General features: G+C 47.4%; 1 protein-coding gene across 2 annotated transcripts in view; it reads left to right on the top strand.

Moving 5' to 3' along the window:
• LOC142585057 (uncharacterized) overlaps window positions 1-19003 on the top strand; it is a 210338-nt gene that overhangs the window by 73322 nt on the left and 118013 nt on the right. For both annotated transcript variants that reach the window (XM_075695516.1, XM_075695515.1), the window contains exon 2: window positions 7005-7100. In XM_075695516.1, coding sequence (XP_075551631.1) covers window positions 7016-7100 — 85 coding nt within the window. In that variant the 5' untranslated portion in view covers window positions 7005-7015. The remainder of the gene's footprint in view (window positions 1-7004; window positions 7101-19003) is intronic.

Genomic DNA, 19003 nt, shown 5'->3' with positions numbered 1-19003 from the left:
TACAAATCGTAGAAGCAAAACGGGCCATCGCCGAAGAAACGCACGCACGCACGCACACACGCACGCACGCACACACGCACACACACACACACACACACACACACACACACACACACACACACACACACACACACACACACACACACACACACACACACACACACACACACACACACACACACACACACACACACACACACACACACACGCGCGCGCGCGCGCACGCACGCACGCACGCACACACGCACATACACACACACACGCACCGAAGCAAACTTGACGATCTTTCTTGTGACTGCGTTATTAAGTGTTAATGAGCTACAACTGCTCGTAAAAGCGAGGACCAGTGAATCGTACCGTTAGACATATTATTGAAGAAGGTGGCTGGCAAATGGTTAATGGCATTTGCGAATTAAAAACTTTGTGAATTAGGCCGTTGGTTTACAGTCTTTCCAAATGGCACAGGTCATCAGGTACTTTGACCTTTTGCACACGTTCGGACTTGCAGCGACTGAGTCACTTAAAGGGCCCCTGAAACGGTGCGGACAAATTTTGTAGACTCGTAGGGTGCACCTAAAGTTACTCATTCGCATCACAATTTGAGTGAAACGTCTCATATTAACAGAGCTACGGACGATTACAAGTTACCACCTCCATAGTCATGCATTTTCTCCTCAACTCGTTTGCGAGTGATCGGAGCTAAGCTCCGCCATCATTGGCTGTGCGTCATGATGGCACGTCGTGTCGTCGACTTCCGGTTCCCTAGGAGCTAGCGCGCGAAGGCTCTCCAAACTCTCCGCCAGATGCTTGGCAGTCGACCCCAAGCGAGAGCTATCGAAGCAGCGTGCGTTGCGAGCATTCGGTCGCAGCGCCGAACGTGTCTGGTATTCCGGTAAGCACAGGCGAGCTGGGCATTTCGACGGAACGGTGCAGGCACAAACTCAAACTGATGAAGGAACTTAAGCGTAGACGTACCTGATTCGTCTCCACGGTCCAGCCACCCGTTGGCGCAGAGCTTAACCAGCGAAACAAAGAGCTAATATTGCTCTAAACAAGTCTCTAACATAAGAATAAATAAACTGAATAAAGATAACATTTTATTTAGAGATAATTTGGGCGGGCAGTCTGTAACGTAAATCAACGATAAAAGCACACTGAGGCTTTTCATGAATAGTTGTCTGTTATGTGGTTTGTTACTTGTATTTGAGCAACCTAAAACTGCATATATATATATATATATATATATATATATATATATATATATATATATATATATATATATATATATATATATGTGTGTGTGTGTGTGTGTGTGTGTGTGTGTGTGTGTGTGTGTGTGTGTGTTTTCTAACCCAGTTTTGCGTGTTGGTGGCTTCAAAATAATTTTTACTGGTTATCCTACTCTTTGCTTCATTCGGAGCGTAACTATGCTAGGAAAAAGATAAAGAGTATTGCTTGCGGTGTTGGGGGAAATTACCTAAGTACATGCGATGCTTTATGGTAAGCAAAGCTTTCTCTCTTGCTTTCCTTCTTTTCTTTTCTTTTTGATGAGTAAGTTTGCTTGAGATATTTTAGCGCAGACAGTCAGCGCAGACAGGCACACGATGCATATTAAAATGTAAGTATCGAAAATTTCACTTTTATGCAGCACATTGATGCAGGCGCACAGATGTTTGCAAATAAGAAAAGTGTGGAGAATGATTTCGACAGCGGGTGGAAAAATAGCTGTTATTTAATGTCCATACATCTGAAACGTCCTAAAGACGCGTCAACATGCTGGAAATTTTTTTTTGAGCTCACAATTAAGTTAGGCTAAACCTGACTGTAGACAGGTTTCCTTCCTGTCTTCGGTTGAAGGGTGAAAGATGCAGTGGGTGGCTCACGACCTTGCGTCCGAAGGGGCATGCTCAAACAATCCTAAACAATGTAATAGCTTTTTTTAACCGAAATGACTCAGACGCATGTGTGCTTCGCATCTATCATCCAGCTTTTACTTTCTTTTAATAGGCAAAAGTACAACTTTACGCGCGCAGCCTTTCAGCATGAAACTAAATATACGATATTCTTTTAGGGATGGGGGCGTGGGGGGGGGGGGGCGTAGGGATGGTCCTCTATTTGCGTCTGAATTTAATAAAAGGAACAATTCTGTTGCAACGAAGAGACGGAGGTTCAGGTTCCTGAACAAAAGTCATGGGGACACTTAAGCTGCGCATTGAAGGGTACCACGCGATAGCTTAATTGTTCCCTTCCGTGGTTAATCCAACACCGTGCAGTACTGGCCCCGGCGAAAACAAGACGCGTTCGCTATGGTTCGCCAGCTCGGCAAGCCTACTGTGTTTCTGACGCCGTCCGCCTCTGAGGTACACCGGGATAACTTTATGAGGCTACACCAACGCCCCTACATCGATCCGGAGCAACCACAAGTGCCATTTGAGGAGCCTCGGGTATACGAGAAAGCGACGCAAACATGCAAGCCGAACGGATTCTTGACGAAGCGTTTCTCGAACATGTTTGCGGCTGCACACCGTCTGGCGTTCCGCGCGATCAGCATTGGTTTGCGGTTTCTCCACACCTGTCTTCCGCCGTCTTTCTGGATGCCGGGGCGGTGGTAAAGACAGGCCAGCACAAGCTTCAGAAGACGGCCCAGCCTGAGCTAACGACGACGGCTCAGCACACGACAGCAACTAGGAGCCGGGCACATTATCCATTGCATAACTTACTGCAGCACACTGGACGCTGAAGACAGAAATGAGGAACGAAGCCTGCATGAGCTCGCGCGCCATCTGTTGGACAGTGATGTAATTAGAGCGTGGGAGGGGGGGTGGCAGCAGCAGCCGCATGGTGGCACTCAGGAGCTATTGCATACAGATTTATATTGGGGAACAGCAGATCGCTGTATATATATATATATATATATATATATATATATATATATATATATATATATATATATATATATATATATATGGCGACAACATGCCGACACTCGTAACCAACAATCGTCAAATATTGCTATATGTGAAGGACCGCGCGGCATGCATATAAACCCAGCTTATATTCACGCCTGGCAAGCTTGCCTGTGCGGCGAAGCGGCTGCGTGTCCGACTCGGGAGTCCGACTCCCAACCAGGCGGACGCAGTTCGAATCCTAGAATGCGAACATTTTTTTTAAAGCTAAAATCGACTGCTTTATAAAATTAGATGAGTGTGCGCCATCACGTGACTGTGACGTGGGTATCTTGACACATTGCGTGAACGCTTCAGGTCGCCGTTTTTCAGCGAGTGGACATTTTTTTGCAACTAAAACGAGCTCCCACGTATACACTGCTCAAGATGGCGCCATAGTGCCCTCGCATACCTTGCACATCCAACACTTTTTGAGGTGGTGCACCTTGTAAGCACCTGGAAGTTGAGGCAAACTTTCAGACGGCGTCTTTCCTTGGCTAAGTGCTATAGTTATAGCTTAAAATTGCTCGCTCATGTAAGAAGAGATAACGCGCGTTCAGGAAAGAACATCTTGTGCTAATTATGCGTAGGGCACACTCAACGTGAGTGGCAGGGAATTCGCACGTCTGAAAAGCAAGTGCCACACGTAATTCGCCAAACACCGAACTACAGATTTCGTTCTATACTTGAGCAATATCTACACATTTAACCTGGACAGCATAACCGTTCGTGGTTGCCTTAACTTGGCTGCTGCATATTTGCCGTCTAGAAAAGCTCAATAAGCTCGGCAAGTTGGTGTGGTTGCATCGTGGAAACGAGCTCAAGTCAAACACCGAACAGAAGAAGGAAGGGCGTGACGGATCAATACAAGCTCAAGACTGTGAGGATCTGCAACGACTGGCTATGTCCTACTGGCGGACACACACGGCCCAATAACAATCGCACTGTGGAACTTTGTCGCTGAAGCTGATAGGCGGGGTCAATATAAGTATTCAGGTACTCCTACCCTCCCTTCCCTTCATTTCACTAAGGTCTCGGGCCATCCTGTTCGAATAAACATGGATTCATCCATCTTCTGGTGTTTTGTCCATCACACTATTGCCATGTTGTGTCTCCTTCGTTATTTTTTTTATACCTAAAGTGCCTTTGTGATAGTACTTCGAATATGTTGACATTATAAAGGCACTGACGCTAGAGTGGCTTTGCCTAACGGTATAAGCGGGACGGTTTATCGAATTACCAAAATGTGCTGCTTTTGCAGAGATTGCAAACAGGTTGCTGTGAATACCTGCTTAAGGACACGTCACAAAGTGACGTGTCCTTAATAAGCTTGAGCTCAATAATAATGAGCTCAATAATTGCTTGTTTTACCGGCAGCAGCCCCTCGCCAACAATACGGACAACAGCTTGGCTCACAGCTTCGAACACAGCTCGTGGCGTCAGCCACAGAAGTTGTCACACAATCTCGTTACTTGAACTACCTTTCTTGCTCAGAAAAAAAAGTAAGATATGCAGGCACCAAGAGCGCCAGGAGGCAGTTTCAGTATGGTGTTTATAAAACCTCTATCCGTGCTGACGCAGCGGCTTCGGAATTTTGTTGCTGTCTACGAGTTCGCGGTAGCCCCATTCCGATGAGGCAGTATGCAAATATTATCGTTAGTACGCAATCGCGGCTCGTCAAAGAGCCCTAGCTGGTACAAATTATTCCCGAGCAGCGTCCTTGCCGCAAGTCAGAGCCCGTGAATTGCTTTGTGACGCTAAACCACATAACAATCGCATGGTGTTTGGAGGGGATATAATTTTTATGCACATTCCACAATCTAGTTTCTACGAGGTCACGGTAGCTGCATGCCAATGAGGCGGCATACAAGGTCTCCCGTTAGGGAATATTGGGTGCGCGTCGGAAGACTCACTTGGTCGGAATTGATCTCGAGTTCCCCAATTCGTTGTGCCTTAAAGCCCGTGACTAGCATTGGGACCTAAAACCCCCTAACAACCAAAGGGCGTTCAGAATCAACGTAGTGTTTATATACATTCTATAAGCTATTAGCAGCCTGATCCCACCGTTCTGTGTTGACAATTACAATACAGTATCCACAGTACATGTGATCACGAAAAGTCTACTATGCAACTGGTCTGCACCGGTAAATATCAATTTCAGAGCGGCAGTCTTAGTAGAAAATTTAGAATGGATATGCTTTTCAAATGCGGAAGACGAGCTCATCATTGCACCATGGTGATTTCCCTCAATTACATTCGCTCTCAATTAAACTCGGGAAATCTCAGTTTTTGCGTGCTTGATAGGCAGGTCATATAACAGGCTGTAAGCTACTTGACAATATAACTCCATATCAGTGTGGGGACAGCATTATTAGAATACTTGCTTTGCGGATACGTTGTCCAGATTGTGCGCCAGCTAATGGTTTATGCGATTGCATTATGGTGATGTCTTTTTCTGGGGGGTTACCAAAACACTTCAAAACTGACCTGTGGCATGCATGCAGCAAAATTGTACTCCTTGAACTGCACTACTTTAACAGGCGAACACTATTTTCACGAAATGTCGAAACATATAATTGAGTTATTATGACAATTTCGCTATTTAACATTGAATTAATTGCTTTACGGTATATAATACTACCTTACGAATCATAGCCGGTGAATTCTCAAGGCATGCGTAATAAATTCTGAGTATGATACTAGTTGTGAAATATGCGTTGCCAAAATTGTGAGACGAAATACCGTTCGTGGTTGAACTATTTCTTAGCTTCAATGCATAAAAAGTATGCGTTTTGTTAAAAAGTAAATTGGGACGACAAATTATGCTACTTAGTGTTGCTCAATAAGCATATTTGTGGTATATGCCACAGGCGGTGTTTAAGACTTTCGGTAACGTTACGACACACCTGTTATAAAAGTATGAGCAGAAATTATCTAGTAGAGGTAATCTAGACGGGGCTGTTTATAGTACATGTTCTGTATTGGACAGTCTGTCAGCTATATTCTGCAGGATTTCTACATATGCGGAAGCAATTTCAACAGCGTGGGCACATTTGACATACGTTCAATGAAAAGATCGCAAAATGGCTCGGCGTGGCATTCACGAACTCCTATTCCTTCCGCATTGGAATGGCCGACAGCCCTGCTTGCGATAACTGCGGCTGCGAGGAGACGATCGCGCACCTCCTCTGTGACTGTCCACGTTACAGTGTGCCAAGAAAAGTGCTCGTGACCGCACTCGAAAAACTGGACGATCTAGGGCACCGGTCCAGACGGGTTTCGGCACTCGAGGCCTTAAGGGCTTCGCTGAAGTTTTTAAGGGTCTGTGAATTGTGTGATCACCTTTGACTGTTGTTGCGCGTAACATCACGTTACTTCGTGAATTTCTTTCGTTTTTTTTTCTCTCTCCTTTCTCCTTTTATTCCCTTTACCCTTTTCTCCAGCACAGAGTAGCCAGGCGGTATTTGCACTGGCTAACCTACCTGTCTTTCCTTCCTTTTTGTCCCTCTTCTCTCTTTGTCCTTACGCTGCCGTATCTGCGCAGAGTCCCACACACAGTCTCAGCGCACCTCATACAATCGATGCACTTTCCATGACAGTAGATTAATTCTTTTTATTCCATTCCAACTTTGACGCTGCAAAAATCTTTCATCGTCTTGTGCCTTGAAATATTTCCTTAGCCATTTTGTTAAGAGTCGTAAAGGTAAAGGACCGCCAGATCGAGGAAATGTGTGTAAAGGGCACATAACAAGTCGCACATAAGCACTTGTTTTGTACTGTGGCTATAGTTTATGATCTAAACATTTATCAGATCAGTTTTGTGGAGAAACTTTCAGGATTCTTGCAGTTGAATTAGCTGAATTATTGTTATATATCCCGTCGAACATTCCTTCTTTCAGCCCCCTTAAGCAATATGTTCGGTCAGATATGAGCTCGAACGAGCCAAAGGTGTCCATGGAAAACCTATGAAGTGCAGTTTCTTTTTCACTGATCACTGAGCAGGAAAGTGGCTAACAACGTTGCGACAAAGCTAAACGCGGTTGCTGGTTCTTTTTGCAGCTGCCACTAGGATGCCTCCGTCCTCCCGTGGCGTCTGCTGGCGCCTTCCCTGGAAATACCCGATGACAGCAACCCTGCTTTTGCAGCTAACTGCAAGTAAGTATATAGCATCACATTTTTAAATACAGCATATACATTTTGTGTTGAATAAACAGCGCCAGCAAAACATTTACACTGGGAGAAATAAAGGACAAGACAAGGCGTTGAGTCCTGACCTTTATTTTCGCCTGCTTTTCGCAGGTCGTTGCTCGTTGTTTTTCATGTTCGTCTTTGTGACCTTGGCTGTATCCTTCATATATATTCTTGCTTGTTGCGAAAAGTTCAGTCGAAAGCCAGCGCCTTGTTCTGTCCCCACTTGAAGTTTATCCTTTGCACTGTTTATCCATAACGAGGTCATGCCGACTCACTCGACCCTCATTGCTTCTACATTTTCCTGCCTGTGTAACATCATGTCTCATAGTCATTGAGCGATGTTGTTTTATTGGCGAGGAGTATGTTCTCAGGTACGCGTTGTAAGGTAACGGAAACGCATCCGCAGTGAACTAAATTTGGGGATTTGTACAAACGTGCTGGAAGCTAGAAGCCTTGTCGAATTTTTCGTTCTATTCCTAGCGTGGCTTGTTATACCGATCCATGACTTCTCAACATCACCACTATAGATACAGTGCACTCATCAACCTGTACATTGAGTTCCGCCAGGTTTGGTTGTTACACAAGTAGCACTGCTGGAATAACCAACGAAAGCAGCACTTTTTCCAGGGAGGACGGCGTAAGATGCGCTTCCTACATGTTACGGTATTTCACGAGCTGCGCAAAATCACCCGAGAGGTTCGGTGTCTTAAATTAAATATAGGGTTTTATGCGCCAATACCCCACCGGAACGCCGCCCCACTCTGGGTTGCTCTCAGGACGCTCTAGAGGTGTATATAGCACCCCCTCCGCCCTGATAATTTCTATAGACGCACATCCAGGTGCGTGTGCATTGACGAGCGCGTTTGGCGTCGAGCGCAAGTCGCTCTGTGGTGCATCCGATCCCTAAGAAAGAGAAGACTAGAAATGTGGACCGTTACCGCGGTCATGTGTCACTGAGTATGTGCTGCTCTTCAACGAATGCTTTTGAGGCCAACTTCGCTATATGTCACTGTGTATGTGCCCCGGGGACCACTGGGTATGTGGCACTGCGTATGTGGCACTGGATATGTGGCACATGCCTCTCTACAATGAACCTCCCTGACGCCAGCTTGGTTCACTGGGTAGCTTCGCAGTGGTGGTAATAGATTGCGCAGCATGTCCACAGAGAAGCGCGATAGATGAGCCTGGCTGCAGCACAAGCTTCAGCGTTGGCGCGTTTTGGCTATTCGCGTACTTCGGTAGTCATCGTAGAGGAGTTCCACGATACCAATTATACGGACGCTCGGGGCGCAAGGACGCCGCCGTTGCCACCACCGTTGTCATGCGTTCCCCGCTTGACGGCGCATGTGTACCACGTGCGAAGAGGGTTAGAGGGCCTCCAGAGACAAAGAGTGCGTTCGGCTGCAGCAACAACGAAGTGACGTAGACGCGCCGTCATCAGCTCATTGGCGCAGCCAGGACAGCGTTCTGCCTTGCGCTGCTGGCATTAGCGTTGTGGCCACGCCACTATAAGCACATTAGCGTTTCTGCTGAGCAACAATGTACATTGACTAGCCTGAGTGGAATCGACAGTCGACGTTCAGCTAGGATTATCTGAAATTTCACTCGTCACTGACTGACACCGACGGTTTCTCGTCAGGCTGACCACGTGCACCGTCGAGATGCGACGCCGCTGGTGGTGCTCCTATACGCACTCCAGCGTAAGCTGCCCGGACAAAAGAAACGTCTATTGCACAGCTTTCATTGGCTATAGGAGCCCGGGCTCATTTCCTGCTGTGTCTCGTATGACTTTCTGTTTCATGTTGCAAGAACCCGTACCGCAATCTAGGATTGAATAATTGGCTTACTGTAATATGCAATTTCCTATTGTCACCTACTTGTGGGCGCGCGAACGTCTGACGCGATATTTTGTCAGCCTACATTGGAGTGATGGCCCAGACGCTGGATAAAGAAACAAAAAAAGAAGTTGCAGCATTCTTTCCCCAGCGGCCGTGGTGATGGTTTGTAGAAATATTAACGCGACAGCGTTAAGGTCCCTGTGTCGCAAAACATCCGACGTCGGCATCCAGCGTCCCGCGTCCAGCGTCGACCGTCGTTCCACGAGTGATCATTGCGAACCACGCATACCCAACCACGCAGGCCCTCCGTGTAGTGCAAATAATTAAGTTACTGAAACAATTGAATTCCTCAAAGTAAAATGCGTCACTAAAGTATGACTTACACGCAACCTACAGGCATGATCGCGTCGGATTGTTATTTGAATATACGAGAAAACATAATTCTATTACGCAGAAACTGAAACACAAGTCCCTCTTAATGCGGCAGTACTTTGCAGCTGCTGTTTGAGGTGTGTCTCAATAGGAACGGCGCGGCTCCCTCGGTTCCTTGTACACCATCAAAACAGAACCAAAAGCTCACCTTCGTGCATAGGGTTCGCTGCCAGCGTTTACCGGTAGATATAACGGTTAAATAAGCTGCAGTTGCTAAGAAGCATGAGAAGCACCGGGATCTTTGAGTGCCATCGAGTTACAGTCTAAAAGGAGAAGCTTAAGCTTCTTTCATTTTTTTTTTACAGCAAAGTGCTTTATGCAGCCCCTGCGCCGTTGTTATCGGACTTCGCTAAAAAAGGGCCACGTGACCTAGTTCGAGAAGAACAGAAGAGCTCAGCAGGGGGAAAGGGGGAACCCCTATACTTGAATCTTATACGGTTGTCACATGGTGCGTTTTCGGCGATCGAGCCAGATCGGCATGAAATTTATCGGCAATTGATTCCACCCTGCCGAGAAAGAAACAAATGTTATGCTGGCGCTTGCAGCCAAAGAACAGTGGCGAGGTATTGAGACGCGATACTAGGAGTGCTAGAAGCGGGGCTGCCAGCCCTTCTTGCGCCAGCAAGAAATGCCGGCAGCCGCGTCAATCATCAAACCAATCCAACCAACCGAAAACAATTGCAGCGTTTGCATGTCCAGCGGTAGGCCTTGTGCCCAATATACGGAGCATTGAATTACTGGTTCCAACATTCCGTCCCAGCTACAACTATGGGAAGACTACAAGTAGTGCGTACTCCTGAGACAGCAGCTGCCTACAGCGAGTGTCTGGGCAAAAAAGTGGAGGAGCAACATGCGAGCGAAAAAAAAAAAAGCACGGCAGAACGCAGACAGAAACCTCGCGCGCAAAAACAAAAGGAGAAACACTCGGGGAACCGCACGACAAAGCACTCCTAAATCATGCTCAGCATGCGAAGCACGCAAAAGCAAAATTTAGGTGCAAGAATAATGAACCCATGGACCTAGACTGTAGACTACTTGCGAAGTTTGATTTGCATGGCGTGACAGCCGGTGTAACTAACGCAATTCCGCCATTCGACCATCTTCACGGAGTAGAATGGGCGGTGATTTATTTTTTTCATTCGCGTACAAGCACCACAAGCGTTCATGCATTGCGTACCTGCAGCCATGTGACGGCTGAAAGTGAGGATGAAGCAGCAGAGCTCGAACACAGCAACAGAAAGCAATTGCCACACCGTCGCGTATAATGGCGGTATCGTAAATGTCACCCGCAGCGCACGTGGTTTGTAATTTCTTGCGCAGGGATAAATAATTTTTTAAAAATGAGACATCCACCAAATCGTAGCATGCTACGATCGGGTGGATGTCTCATTTTGCTTACGAACATCTGTCCACCTTGCGGGTTTCGGCAGAACTTTACGTCAACTCTCGCAGTAATGAGGTCGGCATCTTATCACTGGCCATCAAACGAGAATTTGGAAATCGCATACTTTATATTTAGGTCTACTTTCAATTCATACATGTTAAATTTTAATTGGGCATTCAATTCGTGCCACTACATCCTTTTAGTTGATGGAATGAAGACGATAAATTTCTGCCGTGCCGAAAGGCCAGACTCGCAAACACACAGATCAAACTGTACTAGCTACCTTGCAACAGCAAGCGCATGATTATCCTCATTAAGTAAATAGCTATTTCGAAGCGTTCGCTCATTTGCTTGTATTTACCATTAGCGTTGACGGCTTCTGCACAACCTTTTTTTTCTTTTTTTTTCTTACAGAAGAAGTGTAATACCTGCGGCGGCCGTTGCATGCAGATAAATGCCGAGACAGTCAAGTTGTCTAGCCGGATTTTCACTCCTGACTGCTGGAATCGCAGAAAACAGTGTCTTTTCATTTCCGCCACATGTACCGACATCGAGGGCACCGAAGCGCAGAAATTCGCGAGGCATGCTAAATACGTGCGATATTTCATCGCTAAGGAACCTGTGAGACATTTCATAGCTATGCTACCTGGGAGATACAAATTCGGCTTTCATTGCACGCACAAAGCATCAAAGGCGATGTACTTCGACTTCTGAAATATCAGGTTTAGTTAGCGAAGAAACATACTTAAAAAAATTACCGTATGAAATAACAAGTAATGGCGGATGACAGCAGCAAGAGACAAACAGTGTTTCAATGGTGGTGTTTAAATAAGTAAACAATAATGAGACACGATAGCAACAAGAGAAGAATTTTCCAATAGCTATTTTGAAAATTTATCAGACGTCAAAGCAAAACGAAATGTGGGTCTGCAGGCGTTCGATTATTATAAAGGTGGTCCTAAGTGTATATCAATATGCGAACAGCTGTGATCTCAAAGACTGTTCTCTGCTTACTGCTTTTACGAAAATTTATTCCTTAAAGACGGCCGCCACGCGTTATTCACGATTATGATTTCCATACTGTGGCACATATCCACAACGGGTGACTTGCCAAGAAACAATACCGTGCCGCGTTTTCTTTATGATGACGGTTTACGTATTATGGCACATACCAACAACGGACGATCGGCCAAGATGTGTGTCCGCGTTTTCATTATGATGATGGTTTACTTATTATTGCACGTACCCACAATGGGGGATTCAGTAAGAACCGTGTCAGCGTGCACATTAAGATGGTGGTTTACATATTATGGCACATACCCACAAGGGAAGATCGGCCAAGAAGCATGCCCTCGTGTTCATTATGGTGACGGTTTACATATTCTGGCACATACCCAGAATCGAAGATCGGCCATGATGCGCGCGCGCGTGTTCATTATGATGACGGTTTACATAATATGGCACATACCCACAAAGGAAGATCGGTCAAAATGCGCGTCCGCGTTTTCATTATGATGTGGTTTACACAATAGGGCACATGCCCACAACGGAAGATTGGCCAAGAAGCGTGCCAGCGTGTTCATTATGATTGCGCTTTACATAATATTGACTCATACCCACAACGGACGATCGGCAAAGGTTCGTGTCGGCGTCTTCATTGTGGGGATGGTTTACATGTTATGGCACATACCCAGAATGCGGAATTCAGGGCACGCGGCCTGATATGCATTATGCACTATTTTCGTAATCAGTCGACATGTTGACACCTTATAACGCGTTAATTAATTTTAAATAATTTCCTTGGTGTTCAATGTCAGAAATACAATGTTATTTGGCCTAATAGCGTAAGGGCTGCAGTACCAGGCTTCTCTGTTCGAATGCACTGTACAGGCAGGCACTGTACAATTTCGTTTGGCGAAGCGCTGAATGCGATAGCAATATGTTACAATGCTACGCAAAGTGTGAGGCTCGCAGTTCTTACGGCGGCATCAACCGCAGTAAACTTCATACCTAAGCATGTACACTGTAAACGGAAATAACTCCGAGGTGGGAGTATACTGCTTGTCCTATAGCGACCCCCCGGTTCGGAGTTTTTTTGCTCCGTATGATCGGAGTAGAATTTTTACTCCGTACGAGCGGAATTTTCGCGTGGAATTATGGGAGTTTTTTTTCTGCCTTTTCTTTATTTTTTGCTTTGCTATTGACGGAGTTCTTTCGAGGTGCAATGGGAGTATAAAAAGAGCCATCGCGTGAGTTTGCGCGAACATGTTTACATGCAGAGGCTGCTGGTCAAATTTCGAAATATGCACACGAGACCGCGTCGAATTCGACGGAACAAGTCAATGAAAGCACATATATCATGACATACATAAACATTTCAGAAACACCTAATGCAGAAATTTGAAAGACATCACACGTACACGCGATACTCAAGAAGCAACGGTGCCAGTATATATAGCCACGATATTGTGTGCCTCGAAACCGCCTAGGGAGCAGCTGTGCTGTTTTCAGAATTACGACTCACATGCTCGTTCATACGAGATCTCTCTCTCTGAAATTAACAGAATACCTTAAGCAACACAAAACTGTTAATTCAAAATAGTGAGAGAGAAAAAGTTAATGGCGTAATTTTTCAAAATTATCATGCCATTCTGTGAGTGCTGAAGCGACTTCGCACACTGCCGGCGTTCGCGGCCAAAAAGTAGTGCGTTAGTTACAGTAAGCAAGAAAAATGTAAGTGCATGTGTTGCATAGCAAAATTAAATTTTTGCGATATAGTGGTAGCGTAGCAAGAAATTATTACGTTTGAGCATGACCCGCAGCAGCCGACATAATTAACACCGAGAAATGCGCAGTCATACATTATATACACCGCACTACTTGCTCTGCGTCCGAGCAATCTGTCTCGGTTGCGAAAAGGAGCTACATCGCTGATCTGTCGAGTGAATCCCTAAACTCGGAGCCAGCAGGCATGCGTCTAAATCAATGTCTCGGATAGAGCGTAATGTTAATGCAATATAGGAAGCAACGACGTGATCAAAACATATATGCGCGATAACAATTCGATTCACATCGCTCAATAAGAAGCTTTATTTTCAGTACGCATACTTATGTCCTACCGTTTTTCTTCGGGCGAGGATATCCGTTCACAGATACATAAAAACAGTTGCTTGTACTCCGGTCTTTCTCACTGGCAACACAGCACCGCAACGAACTTGGGTTACGCCATTCATGCGCGACTAGCACGGATGTCGTCGCTCGAACAGTGGCTACTGTTGCCATTGCTACGCGGTCCTTTCAAACACTACACTGGACGTTGTCAGCATGTACTAAAAGGTCATAGAAGTCGCATTTCACGTACTGAAGAACACAAGACAGGGTGACGCAGCACGAAAACACAGCCAGAACGTGAGCCGACATCACGAGCCAGTGAGCAGCTTCGAGGTATACCTAAGCCTTTTTCCGCACTTGAAAACGTGGTTCTTGCAATCATCGTTGTCAGCAAAGCGATCACAGCTAATGTACTTGATGCTGAGATACAGTGAGCTTCAGGCATGCCAATAACACTTTCTGGAAGGAAATACGGGAAACAAATTGACGAAACGCTGTCGCGGAACGACACTTCACAGACGTAAACAAACCGTCAGCCATGGGCACTGCCCGCTCCGCCGAACGCGCCCGGTCGCTGGCGAGGCGCACAGCCTCATGGGAAGCGCCACGTGACCAACCTGTATCGGCGGATGGGAGTTTTTTTAAAACTCCCTGTCGGAGTTTCACGGGAGAACAAGATTTTTAAGCGGAGTAAAATCGCGTCATGTCGCCTTAATACTCCCGCAGCTAGCCAGTGGAGTGAAACGAGGGGATGGCGCTGTTTTGCTCCCATACATCGGAGTAAATATTTGAGAGGGGAGGTTTTAGGGCACATCACCTCTTAAAAACTCCCAGGTGGGTTTATTTTCGTTTACAGTGTAGCTAACAAAGGCAACACGCGCGGTGAGGCGTGTGTAGACACACGAACAGGAGAACTCGATGAGGGCAGGCTGCATCGGTTACAGAACAACAATATAAGGTGGAAGCTTGGGTGAGTTGGTGATTCTATATCGACATGTTGGCACAGTGCAATAGCCGAGGGCTGAAGGAGGAACACAACCAGAGGCGCTGTGTTGTGTTCTTCCTTCAGTCGTCGTCTCTTGCGCTGTGCAAACATGTCGATGTAGAACAAGGCCTTTTTGTTGCTGTCGCCTTGCGTCGACCCCACGTTCCTGTACTGCGGCGAGCTCACGGCGGGCACGATGTGTGCGTCCACTTAGCGCTTTTGAACCACAGGGTTTTGTCGGCGTTGTCAACTAGCCGCGGCCTGCTGTTCCCGCAGCGCCACGATAGGGCACCTCGGGCGTCGAGCTGCAGTGTGCTCCGCACACCGAGCAATATCCCCATCTAACGTGTACGCGTTCCCGCGTTGCTTCGGTGCGATTAGCGTTTCGCTGCGGTTGCTCAGCTGGCGTTCTGACGACACCCGGAGCCATGTTTGCGCAATGTGAGGGACGCGGTGCTTCGCTGCGGAAATCCCACAGCGGCGGGTTCTATTCCAGCCGCACTACCATGGCTTCTACGTGTGGGAACACTATTGCGCAGGACGGCGAGGTCTGCATGGTGCACATAGGCTGTGTTGCAATTCGTCCCAGCAGACAAGCCGGTCTATCTTCAGGCCTTGGAAAGCAGATTTTTCTATTTATTTATTCGAATTTATTCGAATAACTCACAGGCTCCTGTACATGGGAACATTGGGTGGGTGAGACAACATACAGGCAATATACAGTATACAATATCACCACTCTCTGTGATTAGAACACGATCACGCCTTGACATACTTCGCCAATTCGCATGCAAATTTTGACGCAAAGTCAAACCGCACAAATAATGTCAGTAATTTAATGTATTTTGTGAAAACACAAAATACATTACAACTAAAGTATCAACTGTAAAACTAAAGATAAGAAGTCTGGGCCGGTATTCACAGAAAGCTGTTACACTAAAGCGTTCGTGCTAGCCAAGAGTGAAGTAGGTCATATTACTAGTCACTGCGATCCACCATTAAAAAGCAGCACCTACGAACGAAAACCTTTATGAATTCGGCCGCTGTATTTTAACACTGGAGCTGTTAGAACCTCGCTGGGGTTCTCTTGACGTTCGCCGCTTCGGCGAGCTGGGGGAGAGAGAGCTGAGAGAAAGTGAAAGCAGAGCATAAAAATAGCATCGCGCAGCATAGTGACGCGGCGCTGCCGGGACACAGGTGGTGTGAGGTCATTGCTCTCCGATAAAAAATTGGCAGTGGCTTAGCTCGACTATGCCATGATATACGTAGCGAAAGCTAAGGCATAGCACGGTTAGCCTTGATTAATCTTGATTGCAAGTCCAGGTTAGTCTGGTTGTCGAGCTATGTTGCGGCGTTTAGCCAGTAGTTCGGCGCGCTGTTCGTCTGTTTCCTGGGCGATTCCTTTCCTCTTCATCTCGTTCCGATGTCGATTCCAGGCCTCCTCCTGCTTATCAGAATTGTCGCCGTCCATATATACTGCCGCCTCAACTGTGGTTGCGGCACACGCGAGCTCTCTTTTTCAATCCTCCGACATTTTTTCAGGCATGCGACTCAACTGGCGAAGCGAGTGAAGGCGAGCGCAACGACGAGGAACGTGGTGTGACATCATTCCAAATGGCGGTGGCGAAAAGGCGCGGCGCTGCGCAGCGGCGGAACACCTGTGGCTCGGTGCTACTAGTGGCGCATGCGCAGTAGTTACTAGGGAATGAGAGAGAGAGAGAGAAATGTCCGTGGCGAGGCGCGCGTTGTGAGGTCATGTGGCTCCTCGGAGCATCGCCACGCCGAAATTGCAAGTTCGCGACCAGTGAAGCTTTCGCTTTAAAACCCGTTTGCTTGCTTCGGCGGATTTCAAGCTATATCAGGTACACGGCGTTGGAGCTAGCATGCATCAGAGCTAAGGCGCGGCAATTTCCGCTACGTTGCGCTACGTTACGCTACGTTACGCTACGTGCTGTGTCTCGCACACGATACCGACGTATGTGACGCCTCAAAAAATCGCTTCTGTTGCGGCGGGCGCCTCAAATGGCGCGCCGTTCCAACTTAAGCCTTGCTGAGAGGAAGACTGCACGGATTTTAAAGGGAAGCTTTCTTTAACTCTTCCTTCGACTTTCCGACTGCTGTTGCTGCGGCTGCTGCTGTCCGGCCCCCCCACTAACGCCGGCCACGTCAGGACGTAGTAGAGACGCACGCCACTAACGCCGGCCGCGTCGGGACGTGGTCGAGGCGTGGCGCTGTCACAAAAAAAAATGGCTGTGGCTTAGCTAAGGTTAAGCCCAGGATGCGAAGCATACTATCCTTTATTTTAGTTGTTGAACCACTGTTTAGCCTGGTGAACTGCTGTTGCTTGGCTATATTTGGTTCGGCTAGACGAAGAAACAACTCATGCGTTACTCTGCTTCGCCTTCAAGAGTGGAACGCGACAGCGTTCCCGTCGACCCGCCAAGGGGTGTAAGACAATGGGCTACGGCGCAGCGACTACGCGCCCCGCATTGGAACGGGTGAGCGTCGAGCAACGCAGCGTTCGGCGCGGCAACGAAATGTGCGCCTGAGCAGGCGACGCACGCCTGAGCCTTAGAAACAGCTCGTTTCTAAGGCAACACCGCATTCACTAGAGGCGCTTTTGTACCGCTTTGAAGCATCGTACTCGTGGCTCAGTGGTAGCGTCTCCTTCTCACACTCCGGAGACCCTGGTTCGATTCCCACCCAGCCCAGCTTGCAAGAGTTGAGCCAAAGCCACCTAGAAACAAGCGCAGCTGCTTATATACCGCCGCGACGCCGCGAGCGACGGCGCGAGTTGGAGCCCCGTTTCTCCTCTGTCGTGACGTCACGGTGTCACGTGGTCAGCCTTGAGGGCGACACCGCCGCGCCTGAGGAGCTGGGTTGAGCTCTAGTAATATGCTTCGCATAAAAACATAATAGGCATGCGCTGTCGATGTTTCGTTTCATGACCTTTGTTTATGAGCTGGTATTTTCAAAATTCCGACGAATAACTTTGTAAAAACTGTAAGAGAAGGTGTGCGCCACGTGAAGGGCCTGTGCGGCTGTGGTTCAGAATTATTCGTGAAGCGATGCCCGCGGCGTCGACACCGGATTTTATGCGACACGGGGCCCTTAACGCTATCGCGTTAGTACATGACGGGGTGGCACAAAGGAAAGACGACCAGACAAACTAGTGTCAAGATTCACGCCGTGTCGCATCAGCACAATGCCCTTTGGACGCCTGCCTAGACGAGACCCGTCACAGATGCTGTGCAGTAGCTGCCGCGCATATCTCCATGCTCACCCGCAACAGGAACGACAGCAGAGGGAGGAGGTGAGGAAAATCTTGGCGAGAGAACAGAGAGAGGAAGCAGTTTTATGAGCTACAACGCTACAACGCAGAATAGCGCTGAAGCATGCACTTATTGCAGACGAGACGAAGGCTCGCATAAAGCGTCGAGTGGAGCAAGAACAACAAACACAAGAGGAGCAGGCAAAGGTCACATTTCACATCCTGTCATGACTGTCGCATGCCGTCAATATACCATGGCCAAATATTTTCTGAACGTTACCGCTCCCCAGCTCCACCGGTCTCTGGTGTTTGCTATAGCAGAGCCACGCATATTTGTTTGTGTGTGTAATTATTGACGACGGCGGGAAACCGCGTGGAGTGCTCATAAAACGCTCCAAACGTCTCAACGCGCTGACTTTTTAATGATGAATTCGTAAGAATATTTTATTCCGCCTACAGGGGCATGCGTCCGTGGCCTAGAGAGAGTACTCTGCCTCTAAACGTAAACGCGTTCGAATGCAAGATGTCGAGGTCTGCAAGAGTGGTTTCAGCGGCCGTGTCTGCCCGTGGTAACAGGTCTTCTGTCGCCTCATTGGGTTATTGGTACGTACTACCGACTTTGCCAAAAAGCGAAATTATGAATCTGTGTTTGTTTTTACACTGTGACGTTGCCGGGAGGCCATACCGCCTGGATGATTTCCGTGACCCTCTGCAAGAGCTCTGCGCACTTAAATATGTGACCAGTACAGGGCCCTTGCAAATGACGCATCTGTAGCTGATTAAGCTACGAACGCCAGAGGCAAAGGAAATGCTGGTTAACGCGGGTGGCCTGTAGGTAAAAGGGTG

This window comes from Dermacentor variabilis, chromosome 6, assembly GCF_050947875.1.
Source record: "Dermacentor variabilis isolate Ectoservices chromosome 6, ASM5094787v1, whole genome shotgun sequence".
Taxonomy (NCBI): Eukaryota; Metazoa; Arthropoda; class Arachnida; order Ixodida; family Ixodidae; genus Dermacentor; species Dermacentor variabilis.
This window is presented reverse-complemented; position numbering and strand designations above follow the sequence as displayed.